The sequence below is a fragment of the Protopterus annectens genome, chromosome 3.part0 (genome assembly GCF_019279795.1).
Source record: "Protopterus annectens isolate FY-2018-M chromosome 3.part0, PAN1.0, whole genome shotgun sequence".
Lineage (NCBI taxonomy): Eukaryota > Metazoa > Chordata > Ceratodontiformes > Protopteridae > Protopterus > Protopterus annectens.
In genome coordinates this window covers 55,566,852-55,587,924 of record NC_056731.1, presented here as the reverse complement: position 1 = coordinate 55,587,924, position 21,073 = coordinate 55,566,852, and the positions used below count along the sequence as shown (strand labels likewise).

Here is a 21,073-nt window from a genome sequence, read left to right as displayed (position 1 = left end):
CAGTAGTACATTATTCATGGTCAGCATAGCACATCCTATACAAAGCAGCTCTGAAAATGCGGCCTGTACTTACTGGGAAAGAGGGCAAGACATACTTTTAGCCCTTCACTGGAATGAATAAATGTAATTGTGGACAAATGATTAGTAAATCAAAACCATAAGATTATTATTGGAAATATGGGGGTATATGGCAACATTGTGCTTTGCAAAGGAAGAGATGAAGAACCATCTTAAACTAAACTAGAAGAGGCTTTAGGTGGCAAACCTACCAATTCTTTCATACAAGACAGAAACATTGTCAATAACTTGTTACTTACAAGAGGAACCAAGACACAGGGTAAACTAAGTAAGTAACAAGCAAAGCGTCAATATAAGGTAATGTAAAATAAATATAACAATGATTACTGTTCTTACCTGTTGTATACTAATATCTGGTGTGACCTTTTTTTTTTTTTTTTTTACAAATGCTAAAGTTAACAATGCAAATTAATTTATAACTTAGATTTGCAAAAGACAATAAGAGTGACATGTAAACGGGATCATACTTACAATGGAAAATCCAAGAGAGTCATATTGCTTACACTTTATTGCAAATTTAACTTTGAAACTACATGCAGGATCTAGGTATGTTAACAACAGTAAACACAGTACTGAAATTTGATTAAAAAATATATTGAAGTCTCTTGTTGCTACAATGCAGTTTCTGTAATCTGTTTTTATATTACATTAATTCATCCACAAATTTCTTGGTCTGATGATGTACATTTGTCTTGATAAAGGGTGCAAATGAAACACAGTTCTTCCTCTGTAGAACACATTAGACATGTCATTAGCTATGTATTCAGCTGATGATCATTTTCTTTTTGTTTCAGTGTCACAAATGCTCTTCTACCACAGACTTTGGATTGATCAAGCATCTCTTAGAAACTAATTCTTCATATTCCTTCTGGGAAAGCAGTCCTTGGGTTACACTTTTGCTTTCCTCAAACTTGGGTAGTACCACTGCAATGTAGCCCTCAGTGGATGGCTGAAACAATGAAAGTTAAAACAGCAGTTAGCCAACACTGTTCAACCCAATGCAGTTGAGTATAATGAACCATGGCTGATTAAGACCTTGACATGGTCATACAAAGCCTACTTCACAAAGCTGAACATTTATTTTGAATGCCATAATGTTCATTAATGGATATGCAAACATCACAATGGGTTACAAATTAGTACTAGATCTGTGAACTGTAGAGTAAATGTGACAAATGACACACAATGTTTTCATGGCTTTTATTGAGTTTTAATAAATATATACTGGGGGATGCAATACCCTAGGCATAGAAAAAACATTTCCAAGGTTACTCCTCCTTGGCCAACAGTGATGGGTTAACTATAGCACCCCTAGCTAAAGAATCCAGTCTCTGGCCAACTGTGCACTATCACACAAACTGGCAATCACAAAACAATTTGGCAATGATGCTACTGATTATCAGTCCCCAGAAAGTTAACAAATTCAGCTCCTGGTGATAAAAAAAAGGTTGGGCAAGCTTGGTCTATCCTTTCCACCAATCAAAATTTAGCAAATGCCTGTATAATTTCTTCATACTTACGTACATAAGCATGCTAGTCTTCAGCCCGGCCAGTTCATCATCCTGTAAATCAATAAATAATTACAAAGATTTAACACCCACACTGCTAATAAGTATTTACAAGAAAAGAAATGTTTGACTTTTAGGAGACTCCGAAAGCTGAAGCTAGGTGAAAGAAGTGCCCAACCACAATGAGATGGAGACAGGGGACACCTGAACCATCAATGGAGGGTCATTAGTGCCAGCTATGAAGTGATGCATTCCTAGACAGTGTCCTCAGAGTACTAGTTGGTCATTGAAGAGACCCTTCTTGAGTTGTTAGTTGGTTTGAATTTGAAGCAGTGAACCATCGGAGTGAGAGGTTCTGGAGCACTGTATAAAGACAGACCTCAAAAGGCTGAGTCTTGGAATACCCACCACACCAAAAGATGCCAGAGTCCTAGAGTAGGGGTGAGACAGTAATGCTAGCTAAACATGTGCACCAAAAACCAAGTCACTGTGAAGCAAGCATCTCTATTTACAATGAAGGCATTCTTAAAGCATCCACTGGAAGAAGATGCTACTTTCCTGAAGTAGAATTTGACCATAATATTTACCAGCAAGTGGTTTGTCGTTGGATGAAAAATATAATGCAGTTGGCAATTCACTTGGAATCAGTCTGCCTAGCAACTCTTAGCCCTTCATTTATCAGTATGCAAGAGAAAAACAAGATAACAAATCTGAGTTGACAATGAACATTCATTGTGTGAAAGGTTCTATTTCCCCTTGGATTACCCCAACAAAGAAAAAGGTAAAATGAATGGGTTGGTTTAGGGATACCTTAAAACTACTTAAGGTAAATTCAACTTTCTTATTTTAAGGAAACCTAATCCTGGTGAAAGACCACATAATGTTCCATGCACAAGGGCCTGACGCTCTAACTGCCTACAAGCAGAAGTGATAACCATTAGAGAGAATCTTTTACATAAAAAAAAAACTTCAACACCAGCATGCTAACAGGGTCAAAAGGCAGAAAAGTATTTCAGTCATGAAGTTCAGGTCTCACAGGGAGAAGGGCATCTTCAAAGGAAGGCTGAACTACAGCACTCCTTTGTGGAACTGCTTGATCAATTAATGTTGGACTACAATCCTGACCTCTACAATGTTACGCTGGGCAAAAGGAGCTGGCACATGCACTATGATCATACAATAATTGAGGCCTAAATTATACAGCAGTTTAAAATAAGTCAAAATCACCTGTAATTGCAATACTGCTCTACCCAAACATGGATGCAAACACTTGCCAACTGGAAGGCTTCCTAGCAGCCTCAATAACCTTCAAGATCCTCATCAAGAAAGCCAGCGAAAGGAACCAGGATATGAGGTGGATTTAGTTGCCATTTCAAATCTAACGGATACCCTTGGCTAATACTGGTGAAGTTTTCTGGGTATCCAGGGACCTGAGTGTCTAAACTCATACTATTCTTGTTGAAATTATGCCCTTCGTGTCCAGCAAGGGTGATGAGAATTAATTTTGGACATTATTCCTTAAACTCCGAGTCATAACATGGAATCAAAGGAGAATTCATACAGCAGTCTCCTGTATGCTGAAAGAACACTTCTATTAGAATGTTTCTTTTTCTACAGTGATCTGAGCATATGACAGGGAGAACCATTTTCTCCCAGGTGGCAAATCCAGGAATACTACAGTTCTGAACCCTTAAAGCAGACACTAATTCCAAATCTGCAACTCAAGAAGAGGAGTGGAGGAGAAGCTCAGTGTCCATCATTTCATTGGGAATGTCCTGACAGGAGCAAACAGAATGGTGAGAAAGTTATGTCCCTGTTTTTGTCCTACTGGCAATGAGCATCACATTTTTGCAAAGGGACAAGAAACACTTATGCTCCCTTGCTAGTGTGGATGCCATATGACACGCTGGTTTTTCTCACTGGATTAGGAAAAGTCTCAGAAACAACTTTCTTATCAAGGATTTCAGGGCTGGAAAGGTAGCCTGAAGCTCCAGTTGGCAGATGTGGAACTCTACCTTCAAAAGGAATCGCAGTCTCTGAATTATGTAGTAGCCACAGTGACCCCACTTTACAAAGTGTCCAGCATAAGAATCTACAGACTCTGCTGTAGAAAGAGAAAAGACCTGTCAAATGTTTTGTAAAGACTCTACACCACTTTAAAGCCTTGTAACAGGGGTACGGCACCTCTAGAATGTACATGAGTATGCAGTGACCCCATATCACACAATATCCCCTTGTCTCACAGCAACACCAGTAGCCTCAGGCATGCAAATGGCACCAGGAAGGTAGTGGTGACCACTGGGAATATAGGATGCAGCAGAATTAGAGCCATCCCTCACCATTTGGAACAATTCATAACCTTCTGGGCTCTCTCTAAGGGCAGGAATAACTGTCACTGGAGAGTGCTCAGCGAAGATCATCTTTGAAGCAGGTCGATTTATGGTCACCTCAAGTATCTGAAGATGCGGTAGGGGCTCAGGTGTAGGAAATGTGGAATGAGTCCTTGACCAAGACCAGAAAAAGACAATCATTGAGGTATGGAAAAATATAGAGGTCCTTCTCTGGCAAGGGTTCACCTACTATGCCAAACATTTTGGCAAAGACTTTACATGTAGATGACACCAGAAACAGCATCAACTTGTACTAAAAGTGTAGCACATCCAGAGTGAACCTGCAGAATTTCATGTGTGGACGCCATATAATGATATATCACAAGCTACCCGTCATGTCCTGTTACACCATATAGACACCCACTGGAAATACAGACATAAGACCTGATAGGCTGGCCACTTGAAACTGAATCCATTGGCTTTGTTAGCTGAAGTTGATGAGGCTCAGCATGGAGATGAACCCATCTGTTCTTTCTGGGTCAAGGAAAACAGCAAAAGTAAAACCTTCAAACCCCTTTCAAAAAAAGGGGCAGCCTGCAAGACCTCTTTCAGCAGTACAGCCTGAGTCTTTCACAAAAGCTCCATTGAGATAGACTGATACCCAGTAAAGGTCTTTTTTGGGAAAGGAGTTGAGAGTTCTAATAAGTGGCCAAACATAACCAGGTGTAAAACCCATTCAGTTTTACTGATGGTTGTCCAAGTTGAGGCAAACTCTGACAACTGCCCCAAAATGAGCAGTCCTAGACCAGAGTCAGGACTGTAGTGGTACCTGATGGAGCTGTCCCCCAGGAAGACTTGGATGGTATGGCGGGTGGTGCTGGCTGGACTCAGGTAATGAGAGGGCTTCTTTTTCTGGGGTTGGTCAATTTTACAAGAGGAAGGGGAGGTAGAAGGAGGGATGGTCACAAAAGTCATTCCAGTGGTAAGGGATTGGCTTATCTTCTGTAGGTCATTGACCAGTTCTTGAGCAGTTAGGTAAAAAAGCACAATTGTATGGAAACCAGGACTTTGACCCTGACTGTTTCCTTAAAGGAAGACAATCTGAGCCATATTCTGTGCAAGTATATGCCTCAGCCTGCAACTCCAGCAAATGCATCTGAAAAAATATTGCATCCAAATGTTTTTAACTCTGTTGATGATGTTTTCTCTGCATAATGTGCTCTATGTCATAACCACTGTCCAAGTCTGGGTCATGGTTGAAAAGGGCCAACAGACCTGCCCACTTACCTGGTCAACAAATTGAAATTTATTAATAAAATATATGAGAAAGCTTAACTCTGAAACCACAGAAACCGTCCTAGCAAGATACTTCTTCAATCTAAACTAAGGAAGGTCCACAAGATGAGACTGGAACTTAAGACAGATGAAATTAATAACGGATAGTGTTAAATATCAATATAGCAAAGGAGTACACTCTCTTATCAGACTTTCAAAAGCTTTAGATCCCCTATCAGGCAGGAGAGTGGCAAGGTGTTGTGGTCTCTGAGATCTAGGCTAGCAACATGAGATCAGGCAGTAGTAGTCAGCTCAAGGATACTGGTAAGGGGCTTTTACCCAATCAGGTGGCTCAGTGTAGAGGGCATCTATGTTCTTAGGGCCAAAGAAGCAAAGTCAGTATGTGCTTCTAGGCTACCTGCAGAACAATCCTGATTACTGGCATCAGAGGTGGAATCACTCAGCGTTCCTCAAGCTTCTTCCCGAGTATGCTAAAAATAATTTCTGAAAGGAAAGAATAGGCAGGGCAGGATCTCAAGGCCAGTCCAATCTGTTCATAAGTCTGAGTGCCTCTTCAAAGAAGGGATCATCCAAAGGAGATGCAAGGGAGTGTGGACATATTTCCCTTTATCCATGCCAAAAGGAATGGTCTCCAAATCTACTGGCTCCTCCTAAAAACTCCTTCTAACTTGACTGATAAGATGTCCTATGGGTCTTACTCCCAGCAGATGTGAGCTAATATAGTCTTATGTAAAGCCAAGCACATGAAAAACTGTTCATGGAGTGTCAGTGACATGAATCTGGCATAATATTATGGACCAACCAAAGGCATCACTTTGAGGACAGCAGCCAGCCCTGGAACCACAAAGGATGAAATCCCACACCTATTATTCAAGTTCTCAGCAGATGTCTGATGTCTAAGCCACAGGCCTTGAACTCATGAGCTCTAGCTTGGGTTAGCCTGATGAAGCCTCCAACTGAAACTGGTCATCTCAACTGAGGTTACTGGAAAGTCTTGAAGGGGGAATTCTCAGCCCTGAGTTCCACTGATCTATGACAAGGTGACTCAAGGATCTGCTTCTCGAGGATTAGTCTAGTTGGTCTCCAATTTTAAATGTTCAGCAACTGTTATTATATTCCGTTTCAATATTTGTGAATTTTCTTCTCTCAACAAAGTTATACTTATTTCTTCCCATTTATTAAGGGAAGGAAAATTATGAACTGGCACACACTCCTTATACATTAAAATAACTTTATTGTAAGCTGTGATATTCATCCCCCCTCTCTTGTGAAAACTGTTCATAACTTCCTTGTGTGAGTAAATGTTCGCCATTCACTACAAGTCTAACAGACTAACAGTAACTCCACATTCGGAAGGAAAGACAAGTGCTGGGACTTTTGCAATAAAAAAAAATGATGGGTAATAATATTTCTATACAAGGTACAATTATATAGAAATAATATAATTGACTAACTATTGGCTTATTTATTTGTGTCGTTCCAATATACATCTGTCTGGGACAAGACTACTGTCAGCCAATCTGCTTTGACAGGATGGCCTGCACCTCTCTCTCATGGCTTTTGTATATTGGCAAACACTCTTTCCACCTCCATAGTGTCTTTTAATGCAAGGTTATTCTCCTCAAATTTCCTATACAGTCATACAAAACAACACTATATAATGGTAGCACTGCTCAATGCTAGAATTGTAAATAAAAAGGTGCACTCCTTATGGGCCTTTCTGGCTCTCAAAAATATAGATATGTGCATTGTTACTGAAAGATGATTTCAGTGTAGTGATAGCTCCCTGTGGACTGTAAAGGTTTCAGTGCTTACCACTCTTTCACATCCACTGCCGAAAATGATTATTGTCAATTTAAGGTTAACTGCAATCCTAAGAAGCCAAATTACATCAAGACTTATAAGACAAGAAAATGACCTTGAATTACTTCACATTGTAGTCACCATCAATAAATATTCTTACCACATCATAGCCAGCTACCGTACCCCCTCCACGTCACCTGCAGCCTACGAGGCATATCTACACAAAGTGTAATCCCTCACCATTACACCTAAGACTATTCTCCTGGGGGGATTTCAACTATTCATCTATTAACAGGGAACCATACACTACCATAAAAGTATGTGCAAAACTTCCTAGATTTCTTAAATGTTAGCTTCTTAGGCAAACTATTTCATGACTCATACCTCTCAACCTCTAAGACCAAGAAATCTGGACAAAGCCATATATAATGGGGGGACAAAGGCCCAAAAATAGGGATAATTTTTAAATACTGCTCTTACAAACTTAGAAAGTTGACAGAATAACAGATTATGAATTGGCATGGATTTTCTGAAGAGTATGAAGTCTGCAAGTCAAATGTCTGCCATTATTTTTTACTTTAATCCTCAGTGATTTGCCAGAAAAACAAAAATTTATGAGTAACAGACTAAAAATACAAGGCAAAAACCTGTACAGTTGAGAGGTATGTAAATTCATGTCCTAAATAAGGTGGCAAAAATAAAGGAGCTAGTCCATCAATATAACCCATATTGATTCAAAGTCAAAATAGCATAGTCAGACTCTTCTCAATAACAAATATGTAAAATAACACTCTGCCTGGTAATACTCTGACTTGTTCAAATCAACATAAACATCAGTATTACTTAAATGGTCATAATAAATTTTCACATATTGTGGAACATTCATTACCATTAAATTTTTACCTCTAACAGACATTTTAGTGACTAAATTATTATTATTGGATACATGACGTAAGGCTTCTCATTCATTTCTAGTCACATTACAAGAAACATTTTCCCTATTCTTGGTAAAATCATTACAAATATTTTCCATATGAAACTCAGTCATAACAGAAAAGGTTTGTTTTAACTGTACCACAATAAAAGGGGTAAAGACTGGAGTGGGCACAAGCCCCCTAGCTAGTTCAGGATGAGTAAAGCATTTGCAGGGACAGAGGGCCAGCTTACTCCATACTTACCTGCAGTAGAGTAAGGCCTTTTCTTTTCCTTTGGCCATGGCTTGATTTATGCCAGGGTCTATGATCTAGATTCCCCCCACTGGTCCCCACATATGGAGCTTTTAATAGTTGTCTTCATTTTAGTCTGAAGGTAGGCCAAAAGCATCACACTACAGTGCTAGCAACTAGCAAGGTTACATTTTTGGCACTTGTGGAAGCTTCAATATGTATGACTCTCCACAGCAAAACAGTCAATACTGTTGGAAAGTTTGGGTGATTACTGACAGAAAAACATATACTTTGTTAATAAAGCATATGAAATGCAAGAACTTCATTGTCAAAAGCTAGAACTGTGCTCAGCAAAAAGAACTGCTGGACTGTGGGGATAAGCACACCTATGCATTCTGCATATGAGATCACAGTGTGCAAAGCAAGGGATCCTCCAGATATTTGCCAGATTATGACTGGTGGAATGGATGAACTCAGCCAAGAAAACAGAGGGTCTTCAGTGTTAGATCTGTCTGTTTAGTATTCCAAGAAAAGTTCTGTTGAAAGAATCTAATGCATTTTTAGACTGGACACTAGGGTTAGCCAGAATGTCAATATTTCCAACACAACAGCACCTGAAAAGCTAAACGTAATTGAGACATCCTTAAAATACTTACCTTTTCTTGTAAAAGAGCAGGATTCTGAAGAATCTCTTCATTAACCTCTAAAAGCCGCCCCCTGATACAACTGTAAGGACAGAATATTTTACATAGGCTTGTTTAGTAATACATCTCTAATATGTCATAAAGCAAGTTACATTATCCATTACTTTCTAGCTTGCAAACTTCATAAATATCATTTTTTTTGGTTTCAGTGTATCTTGTAAAGTAGCCACTTTTCTCTTAAATAAGCCTCTGTGTGCCACGGGATTTCAAGTTCTCTGTACAACAGGCTTAGGATCTGGTCTTTGCTTAGGAATATGACTAACTGTGGTGCCTACAGAGGACTGCAAGTGCCAGTCTATAAAGGCCAGTGTGCCTTTGCATGAGTTAAGGGGTGTATTAATACAGTCTGAAAGTATGCAATCACTTCTTAAGACACATGGCAAAGGATATATTCAGACTTCTGCCAGATGTGAGAACTTGTCATTACTTATGGTTTGTATATATTTCTATATGCATCTAATATCTGTTAACCACTTGTAATCCGGCCAAGGAGCAGCCCTTTTCAGTCATGATCTGAATCATTTGGCATGACAACACACGGACACAAAAAATATGCACATAAATGTAAACAGTAATACAATCATAATAACTGTTGTAATAGTGAGATATATGGGTCTCCATTCCAAAAGACTTGCTCTCAGTGTAACTGACCACTTACAATGAGAGCAAGTGTTTTGGAATTTGGTCCCCATAGTAAGCCTGATTATAGATAGACCTTAAACTGAAGTAAGCCACTTTCACTGACAGCAGGTCTTTCAGAATAAGGGCAAAATTACACTGACAGCAACTCTTTTGGAATCTGGCCCAGGGTAACCATTTGATATACTGAGACTCGTAACTTGACTGCCAGAATAGCGAGACTGAATGACAGAAAATGTGAAGTTGCATATTCCAAATCCAAGACTGCGTTTTCTCAAGAGCACTTCTTTTTTTATCACACTATATATGTAAGTTCAGTGGGATGCATAGGGCTTGCCTTCCACACTGAAGTGTACAGGGGGCTTGCTCCCTGCAAAAGGTAACTTGACAGGGAGAACAGCTTGACTTTCTTTGCTATTCTGCATTTTCATACATTCCAGGACTTATAGTTATGAGTCTCAGAATTACAGTAGGGAGTTAAGATGCACAGTAAAGGCATACCAATAAAAATAAAAGCTTAAAATATACAATCAAATAACAGACACCTAATTTCTTTATCTTTGTAGTTATGAGGCAGACTGCAAGTATTCCATAATCTGTACAAGTCTTCAAATCATGCTTTAATGATGTACAGTTCACAAATCATTTATGTTATTTACCCAGTCTACCTAAGTATCTAGTAGTACGAGACTTTGAGTACATACAAAATTAAGAGATTTGCTCTGCTATGAGAAAATTAAAGTACACACAAGATTACCACATGCTTACATCTGTGGATAAGATGGTGAAGGGTTATAATAAATAAAGATTTATAGTCTGTGTTGTCGTACAGTACTGATAGCACAGAAAAACTATACTCTGAAGTGACAATCTACGTGGAGTTTATTTACACTGATTTAAAGATATGAAAGAGCAGGAATAGCAGTTCCTGTACCTGTAGTGATTGGGATGCTAAACAATGAGCATTCCTGGAAGTTTGTGATTCCAGTACTACGCAGTGATTAAGGGGGAAGGACTGTCACATAGTAAGACTTGGGGATGGGGGAAGAGTATACAATTATAACAGTGTGGAGGCAATGGGAAGGGAAGAGTTTTTATAAACACTAGTGGACAAATGGAGCAGAAACTGCAGAAAGACAACTTAGTGCAGTGGTTCCCAATCATGGTGCCACATAATTTTTGGGGTGACATGACTCCATCTACAGATTGCTGCAATGAAGAGGACAGAAACTGAAATTTATTTCAGCTTTCTATTGATACTGTAAAGTTATGCAGCACAAACAATGGCTAGAAAAACTGTTTTATAAGTCTGTGAAGTGACAGAACACAAGTTTGACCTTTAGCCTCAAGGCTGAACTCATATGCAGCACGTTCATGCAAATTAAAGTTACTGTAGTGTGTCTAGTGTGAGAAAAGTTAAAACAGAGAAAAACGTGGGTTACCAAGTTGTTTTTTTTTAATACTAGAAAGAAGACAAATCTAATAGTACAGTTGTGGAAGAACAGTAGATGTCCTACATTTCACTGTTGCAGTATTCCTTACTAAAAGGATATCCTACTTTGGATAGCCATACACCTTTCTGTCCACCATACTAAAGCCTTAGGACCTTCCAGGCACTGTCCTATTTCCATGGGGTAAGTGATGTATAAATGCCTAATCCTCAGAACTGAATTGCCCCAGGAGAACCAGAGCAACCCAAAAGGAACAGAAAAGAAAAAACATGCATCCAGAAATGGGAGAAAGAAGGACCCCTTGGCCAAAGGGCAAGAAAATAGAACAAAAAAGGGGGAGATGGAGGGACAGAATACCGAAACAGTGAAAAGTAGGACATCTACTGCTATGGCAAATTCTTACACAGCTGTACTGTGTGTCCTTCTTTATCACTGTTGCCGTTTTCCTTACTGAAGGGAGAGGACACAAGCTACTGAAGAGGATGTGAAGAGGAAGCAAAAGAAGAGCGCTCCAAAATCCATGCAAGATGGTCCTGGCCCTTGAAACTTCATAACTTATAGTGTTTAGTAAAAGTAGGCACACAAGACTAATTATCAACTTCCAAACTAGATCTGGCACCCAGACCATTGAAAAATCACCAGAAGAGCTACCACACTAGTAGAATGAGCATGAAGGGAATAACAAAAAGATGTGGCCTTAGAAACCCAAAAGGAGACTGTTTGCTTAGAAAGAGCTAAATCAAATTTCTTAGCATGAAGGGAAACAAAACGTTTTTCAGAGTTTCTAATATCTTTAGTCTTATCTAAATAATATCTGAACTAGCTATGGAAACCTAAAGTATGTAGAATTCTATCAACACTATTCTGAGGTGAAAGGAAAAAGAAAGGAAGATAAATTGAATGATTGATCACCTTGGGCATAAAAGAAGGACTGGTGCGGAGATAAACTGTAGTTCTGTAGAAAACAAGAAAAGGGGAAACTGCCATGAGGGCCTGGAGTTCAGAGACTCTCTTGGCAGACATAACAGCTACCAACAAAACAGTCTTTCAAGTATAGAATTGCAGAGTAGAAGGAGTTGCAAGTTCAAAAGGAGGCTGTCAATTTTTACAGAACAAAGTTAAAGGTCCCAAGAAGGTGGAATGGGCTTTCTTGGGGGCTTAAGATGAAGGATGCATTTCAAAAATTGTTTAACTTCAAATCCAGAGGAAAGTGGGAAATCCAAAGGCAGACAAGCAGAAATGGCTGACTAATGAGCTTTAACAGATGAGTATGACAGACCACAACTGCGCAACATGCAAATAAGAAAGAACAGTGGGAATATCCACTAAAAGAAGGTCCTGTTCCTGGTTGTGACACCAAATAGAAAATCTTTTACACTTAGCAACACAGGATTTTCTAGTAGTGGGTTTTCTGGCCTCCTGCAAATCAGGAAGTACATCTTCAGAAAACTGTTATCAAAAAGGAATTAAAACTCTATCGCCCATAGAGTCAAATGCACTCTAAGCAGATGAGGTTGAATAAGACAGCCCTTGTCCTATGTGAAGAAATCCATCCTGTGAGGTAACTTGTGATGATTGCCCCTGGCCAGATGAAACAAAAGGGGGAACCAATGCTGTCTTGCCCAACAGGGAGTCACCAACATGACTTTGGGTTTGTCCCACATTATCTCCTGTAGGATCTTAGACAGCAGTTGAAGAGGGGGATAAGCACACAGACTCATCCCTTTCCAAGAAAAGTACATGGCCATCCACTTTCCAAGTCAGAGAACTTGGCACTATGGAATAGAATATGGGAAGTTGGCTTTTCATAGCGGAAGCAAAAAGATCTGCTTGAGGAGTACCTCACTGAAAGTGTACACACTCTAATTAAAAGTAATTCCAAAGAGCCATCACTAGCATCCAAACCTCTCAATATTCACTACAACTCCTTCTCCTTTCAGCCTGTTCCCACAGCTACCATTAAGAAACTACTCAAAAAACTTAAACCCTCTTCAATAGCAGCTGACAAGTTACTAGCTGAATATTTAAAACTATCAGCTGAAGCCATATATTATCCAGTGTCAATCCTTATTAATAGGTCTACAGCAGAACATGTCCCAGCAATATGGAAAATCGCACATATTATCACCTTACACAAAGGCGGAAATTCCACAGAGCTGTCTAACTACAGATCGATCAGCATTCTCTCTCCACCATCTAAACTCCTCGAAAGATGTATCCACTCCCAACTGTTTCATTATCTTACCTTCAAAACCTTCTAGCAACATGTCAACATGGTTTTAGGCCCCATCATAGTACCACAACTGCATTCTTCAGTTTCACCATCAACCAACTCAGAAACAATGGTACAAATAATCTCTGCAGTCTTTTTAGACATGTCCAAGGTCTCTGATATAGTCTCCGACCCCAAACTATTAAATACACTCTCCAAACTGAACCTCTGCACTTCAATGGTTCCAAAGCTATCTACAGGACACCCAACAATCTGTAAAATGGCTTAATGTCTTGTCCCCCCCCTTCCTGTCACACTAGGAGTATCTCAAGGCTCCGTTCTTGGGCCGCTACTCTTCACTATTTTTACAAACAACCTCCATAGTTGTACCCCACTGGCTTCAGCTATCCAATATGCAGATGACACAACACTTATATGCGTCGCTAATAACCTGCAACACCTCCATGATATAAACCAAAAATCTTTCTTAGATACTTAGCTATGGCTCTCTAACCATCAGCTCATACTCAACCTCAACAAAACAAAACTCATGATCTTCCAACCCATAAGACCCCCCCCCCCCCAAGCAACTTCTACATCACAGCTAGAAATAATACTAAAACTAATGCTGATTCACAAACAAAACCACTAGGAGTAATAATAGATAACCTAAGATTTGACCTACATATACTACAAACAATTAAGAAAGTTCACACAAAAATGGGTACTATTTACAGAAATAAAAGGTATCTAACTAGCACCTCCAGGGCCGCCATTGCTAGAGCCCATCTTCTATCAACACTTATGTATGCTTCCCCAATTCTCACCAACTTTAAAAAAAACGATTTAATTAATCTTGAAACACACTACAATAAAATAGCTAAATTTGCAACTGACTGCCCACATCATACCCACCACTGTCATTCCTTAAAAAAACTCTCCTGGTTAGAACTCCCACAATTTCTATCCTATAACCAATTAACCTTGGCACACAAACTAGTATATCAAACTAAAAAAACCCAGCCCTTCTAAATATTCTGCAGCCCCATACCATAAATTGAAGTCTTCAGTGAACAAATAACTCTCTACTACACTAATACGGCAGGGGATTCCCTATTTTCTCATCAAGTAGCAACAAGGTGGAATTCACTACCTCACAACATCATAACCAACACAAATACCAACCATTTCAAAAAGATTCTTAAAAATTATCTTAATGACACCTGGGTTTACTCCTGTACTACTCCAGGCTAACTAGTTTTAGTAGTTCTGGTCATACTTTTTCCTTCTTCTCTGACTATGCTCTCTCTCATGTCTAGATAATTTCTACCTCATCCTTTTCTATTCAGTCCGCCCCACCTACAAACCCTTCCTGAGCTTACTTTGTGAAACTACAACATCTACACTACAATAAGGAATTATATGAGATGATTGTACAATACAAATGTCAGCTATAATAGCACATAATGTAAATTCTGTTATACTGTATGTCCTATACATTTTTTGTATAATTTCTTGTATAAGTTTTGTATAATCTCTATATCTGGAGTTTTTCTCCCCAGGCCTACAATGAAAATGGGTCTTATCCCATTCAGACTTTCCCGGTAAACAAATGTAAAATAAAATAAAATAATTAAATAAATAATGTCCTGGAAGACCTCCTTGTGAAGCATCCATTCGTGAGGATCTGCAGAGGACCTGCTCAGGTTTTGCTCTGACAGAATGTAAACCTTGCATCCCAGGAAACTTAATCCTGTAAAAAAGGTAAGAACAGATTTTTTTTTTGAGACTGAGGGTGAGCCTCACATTGTGAAGTAGTGGTAAATCTGATATATTGCAGAATAATCTGCTGAGAATGGGCTTGAATTAGAAGGTCATCCAGACAAGGACAAATTTGGACAACATGGATTCTGCAGTAGGCAATAACTGAAGCCAGACATTTAATAAAGACCCACGGTGCTGTAAAAAGACCAAAAGGTAAATCAGAGAACTGTTAATGTGATGAAGAAACAAAGAACTGTAAAAATTTTATGAAGACAGGTTAAAAAGGAATGTGGAGATAACCATCCTTCAAGTCCAGACAGCCCGGGTGGGCATTAAGAAGCAGCAAGGGAAACAAGGACTAGACATGCAACATTTTGAAAGATAGGACTCTCAGAAAAGTGTTGAGAAAGGAGAGATCCAGAATAGTACTCCAAGAGTCCTTCTTTCTAGGAATGAAGAACATTCTAGAATAAAATCCTGTGCCTCTCAGAGAGAGGAGCAGGCTGAATAGTTCCATGAGATAAAAGTTCCTGAAGAATAGGAGAAATGAGAGAAAGCTAGCAATGTGGAGGCAGAGAAATCCATGAAAAACATGGAATGGGTTTCCAAACCACAAAGTAACATTTTTGAACTACAGAAAGAATCCAGAAATCCATGGTGATCTGCTGCCAGATGGGAAAATAGTTAACCAAAGGGAAAGAAGAATCTGGACTAGGGGTATGGAAAAAAAGAATGTCAGATAGAGACAGACTTGTCAGAGAAAGAGGGTTTCTCACCTCTAGAATACTGAGTAGGCTTATCAGGAAATGCCTTTTAGAAGATCTCATGCCATTTAAGGGATATTTCTGCTGCCTATAACAAAGGAAGACTTAGAAGGATAATTCTTTGAAACTTAGGGACAGGGGAAAGAAAAATCAGTTTGAGGTCCTGCATAACCATCACTTTATCCTATAAAGTTTTAAAAAACTCTGTAGCAGTAACCAAAAAGATTCTGAGTGTTGAAGAGAGAAGCCAAAACTTGGCCTTAATATCATCATGAAAAAATTTCAGTCTAAACCAGAAGTACCTTTGTATAACAGGTCCTAAAGCAGCTGCCCAAGAAGAAGCATCAGCAGCATCATAGCTGCATTGGATAGAGTGACAAGCCACCTGAGAGGCACAGCTCAGTAAGGAAGTGGCAGAAGTCTTTGTTTCAGAGTCAGGCATGTCAATCAAAACACCTCCAAGTTTAGACAGAAGAACCAGCACACACTTGGTCATATGAATCTGGTACTTTACGGCTCTGAAAGCTAGGGAGGTGGAAATAAATACTTTTCCCCCCTATCTATCCATAGCCCCAATGTCCTTGTCAGAGGGGAGAAAATTAGAGGAAGATAATTGTCAGTAGACAGAGAAACGACTGCAAGGTCAGAGGAAATATTCTTATAGATTACCCTTTGAGTCTCGGGTATCTTGTAAAACCTGTCAGGTTTCTTGGGAGTAGAGGGCTGAGACTCAGGAGCTTGGGAAGCTGAAGAAAAGGTATTCAGAATGGCTTCTGACACAGGAGGAACTGCAGAAGGCCTGGGAGTGTCCTTCTGTTAGAGGGCACAATACCTCTTTTGGACCTCAGATAATTGGGGACTTTTTCATTTTAAGTGGTCCATCATTTTTACCATGGTATCCCCATAACAAAACTCCTCAGTAGGAGAATCAGGAGTGTGTGTCAACATCCCCTGACCCTAAAGCAAGATGGGAATGAATTTGAGAACAATATACTAGTGACTCTTCCCCAGAATCCAACTCCATTTCTTCATCAGAGGAGACAAACTCCCAAAGCCTTTTAGGAGGAGTAGAAGAAAAAGCAGCAGCAGAAAGTGCTGACAACCTTGTGGAGATATGTATCCCCTGAAAATACCTTGAATGAAAAACAGGATCTTTGGCCAAAGGAGTCACATGCCTAGACTTCTGTTTATTCTTCTTGAGAGGAACCTCTGCCCTAACAAGTTTAGTGTGGGGAGGGAGGGTCAGAACCATGCCTGACTTCAATAAGGGAACCAGGGACTTCTATTTTAAGTATCTGGGAAATCCCCTTACACCCTTCCAAAACATATGCAGCAGATATATGCTGTGCCTCAGTGGACGTGAAGGTAACCAACCTTGTTCTGGCCTCCAATTGGATCTTAACAGAGGGAGCTGGCATTGAAACTGGATGGTCCTCGGGGTCTTCATCTATCTTGATGGAGACGTCCGATAGAGGCTGGACAGCAGAAGTCCCTAAATGCATCTTTTTTGACTTCTTCTTAAGGGGCATCTGAACATTCATGACGGCAGATTTAGAAGCTATAATTCCCTCGCTTAGCAACTTCAGGCATTGGTTCTTCAAATAAACTGAAAGAAGTGACAAACGGTGAAGAAGGGTCTTGGGTACAAAAGACTGGCAAACTTCATACTGATTGTAGTCTGCACCTAGGCAGAAAAGACACTTCTTGTGTTTATCTTTATGGAGAATCTGTCTCCCACACTCATTTCCCCTTCCTGGATGTCATGTAAAATGATAACCACCAAAAAGGAAAGAAGGAAAAGTCCTCAATGGGGTACTTATCTGCCACAGGCTTGGTATCTGAGGCAATGCAACAAAACTTCACAGACCAAATTCAAAAAAGTAGCATTTGGACTGGTGGCAAAGAAGTCCTGAGGATTAGGTGCTCATACATCACATATGTACCTTACGTTTGAAATATAGGACATTTGTCTGAAGTATTGTGCCTGGAAAGGTCTAAGATTTTGGTATGATAGGCAGATGTATGGCAATCCTTGGTAAGATATCCCTTTGGTAAGTAATACTGCAACAGTGATAAGGAAGTTCATCAGAATCTACCATCAGCATTAGCTTCAGCACAGAAAAGAATTTGAATTGTAAAAACAAATGATTGTATTCATTTCTACTAAAATGGCTTATCTATAAAGAGCACAACATTACTGGAACCGAGATAGCTGAAATGTAGTACTTTTTACTAAATATAGGAACTCTAAATGAAATGCAGTAATATTCCACAAGGGGGAGAGCAGCATCACAATGGCTGCCAGCGTTATCCTTCAAGTAAAGGGATATTGCATACTTACAGGATGCAGTCATACATTTTGGTAGACTGCTAAATGAATGAAGCAGAATGCTTAGCTGTATGTATTAGTCATCATCATCCCATATAAAAGTAGCATTTACCGACATAAAAGTCATTGTACACTGTTCTTTAAGCCACTACTAGGTAATACTTGTGAGGGGTAGCAAGCAAATGGTTAAACAAACAGACATGTTTGAATTGTAGCTTCTGTCTTACTGGTAAAATCTCACTAAACTTCTGAGAGTGTTCCCAGTACTTCTGAGGTGCTCCAACCTTGAAGTTAATTACATTTACAAGAGAGGTGTAGGGTGGTTAAATAACAGAAAATAAGTGAGAGTGTGGGTTACTTTTCTCTCCTTATAGGGTAATTTTTTTGGACTCTTTCTCAGATATAAAAGTGAGAAACAGGCTATGGATAACCATATATGCTTAGGATTGCCAATTGGGTAATATACATAGCAAATAATAAAAAAATAAAAATAAAAAATCCCAGAGCTCTCAAATGCAATGCAAAAAAATACTTATCCTCATGCAGAGCCAGATCCCTACGGCCCACCAACCAGGAGGTTGCCACAAAAACTTCCATTTCTTCTTTAAGAATGCACTCTATGCATGTTATATTTTTTTCTTTAAGGACACAAGCAGAGCACATTCTTAGTAGCATATTTATGTGCGTCTTTAGTATGCATGCACATTTAAACTGAAACAAACTGTGAGAGTTTTGGATTTAGCAATGCTGCTGTGGCTGACATTGTTCTGGGCGAACATGGAGAATGGAATGGGCCATTCATTCCTGAAATAGTAAGTTAGTACAGAAGGGCACAGGGTGTGTGTAGGTGTGTCTGTGTGTATATATATAAACAATGCCACAGTTAGAAATGGCAGGTTGGTTCAAATCCTGTACCTTCAATACAGGAGCCTAAAGCCTGAATCCTCAACACCAACTTCCAAACTATCATTTTATAAGGACTGTTGAGCTTCTGTACATTTTCAACAAATATTGACTTTCAACGAAAGAGAAGTTTACAGCTGCTCATAATAAGTCCGTTTCTAATTTGTAACGGTTTTATCAAATGGCCATCATCAGTGTTTGTGCCATAATGTTTAAAAGCAGTGTTAATAGCACAATAGCTATCATACTTGCCTTTGGTGCAGAAGGCTGTTGGTTCTACTCTCACTATGTATATGGAGTGTTGATATTGCAGTACCTCCTTTAAGGAGAGATGGTGCTGCTGCACTCCTGAGTGTGTCCTCCTTTGGATGAGATGCCTAGTTACTATGAAACCTGTTGCCGGTTTGACAGCCATTCTCTACTGCAATATTAACAGCTTACTGTTTTTTAATGTAACAATGACAGTCTATTCTTCAAGGGCAGCAGGCACTGAATTTGGACATGAAACACTGAAATGTTAAGTTGTTTGACAGCAGCAACCAACCTCTTCATTAGTTAAAGATCTCTTTAATGTAGAATTATTCAGATGACTTCTGCAAAGATTGTATATATTGACTGATACTGGTAGATTGTAATGAAAGAAGTTTGAGTGTCCTTTTGTGGTTGAAATGTTGTGTAAATGGTAGTTTTGTCCTTATTGTTTCATATGTTTTGTTTCATCGCTTACTGGAAAAACATTCAAACCTACAAATTTAAAATGCACTCTAACAAGTGATGCTGTATTATACAAAGAATATAATTTAATACAATCAGGATGGTGCATCAAAGAACACATCTGTGTATGCATGGTCCAAAAATGTGTGGAAGGGGCCTATGGTTTGAAAGCAGCCCAAAAGTAAACAACCCACCACTGTTCAGATGCATTTTCTTTGAATATGGGTTTCAATGCCATTTCAATGAATGTGAGTTTAAAGTGCAGAGAAGCTCACTGTTCATGCCAAGTCTGATTTCATTGTGAGACTATATTTTTTTGATTAGTAACTGGCTATCAGTGTTTGTGCTATAAAATTAGAAATAAAAGTTTTAAATATCTGCAACCAGTGTAGAAGTAAAGACAAAAACAGTATGCATACCGACCGGTTTGAACAGTGTTTATGGAAAGTGGCTAGGAATAACCAAGTAATGGGACACTGGAATTGCTGGGGTGCTCCTGTTGGGGGGCCTGTGTGATGATAGAAGGTACTGTCAGCCATCCCAGGAGAAGTAGGGCAGTGGATGTATAATATATGCCAGCACAGCTAGCTGGAATTTGTAAAGAATCATATGTCATTTGTGTATCAAACTGATTTGTACAGATGCTTATGTTTAGAAATGTATTTGTAAAGCTACTTGCATTAAAAATGTAACAAAAGTGTACCCTGCTGGGAAAAAAAATAAATGTGCATTATTGTAACGGAATTAAATGTATATGTTTTGACAGAGGATACTAGAAGAGAAGAGGTTAATCTAAAACTTCAAAAATAGTAACAAAATTAAACTACTGGGCCTAGGCCATAAAGATGTTATCTCACAGTTTTGAATGAAGCAGAGTCTGCAAGAAGTATGGTTTATTAGCTCCTGTAGGAAGAAGGGAAGTATTTATGGTTTTGTGACTTCCAGAAGTTGCATGAGATCTGAGCAATGTTCTAGCTGTGTATATGGTAACACATAGGTGCTAAAATTCTGACAGCATCTAGCACTGGGGTTTGCATGGGAACCAGAATTCAGATGACCAGATGTATGTGATGTCATTCTGTACAGAAATAATATTTTAATATCAGAGGAGAGTGAAGTCTCAGGAGCAGTCTGTTCTTGGAACCTGACAAAGGAGGAAGACCACTCACCCACTTCATCTTTCCTTGTGCTAATAAGTGACCAGGGACTAGTACTCTTTAGATTAGTCAGGAAAATATAGCGAGAATAGTTGAGTATTGTTTTATGCAACTGTGTAAATTTTCCAGCTGTGGTACTTTTAATATTTTTTGTGACTGAAATTAGAAGTTATGTACTCACCATAACGTGTATTCATTTGTCTGCAACCTGTGGGTTATGGATCCGATATCGGATCCGAACCGGCATGGTTTTCC

The 21,073-nt window shown here is 39.2% G+C and overlaps 1 protein-coding gene across 4 annotated transcripts in view; it reads right to left on the bottom strand.

The window, feature by feature from the left end:
* Positions 1-568: 568 nt before the first annotated feature.
* The window catches only part of ABITRAM (actin binding transcription modulator), a 355,528-nt gene continuing 335,023 nt past the window's right edge, over positions 569-21,073 (bottom strand). For 3 of the 4 annotated variants that reach the window (XM_044064580.1, XM_044064581.1, XM_044064582.1), the window contains exons 8-9: positions 8,838-8,907; positions 896-1,027 (exon numbers count right to left, since the gene is read on the bottom strand). In XM_044064580.1, coding sequence (XP_043920515.1) covers positions 8,878-8,907 — 30 coding nt within the window. In that variant the 3' untranslated portion in view covers positions 896-1,027; positions 8,838-8,877. Of the gene's footprint in view, positions 1,028-8,837; positions 8,908-21,073 lie in introns of all 4 variants that reach the window. The other variant, XM_044064583.1, reaches the window with a different exon arrangement.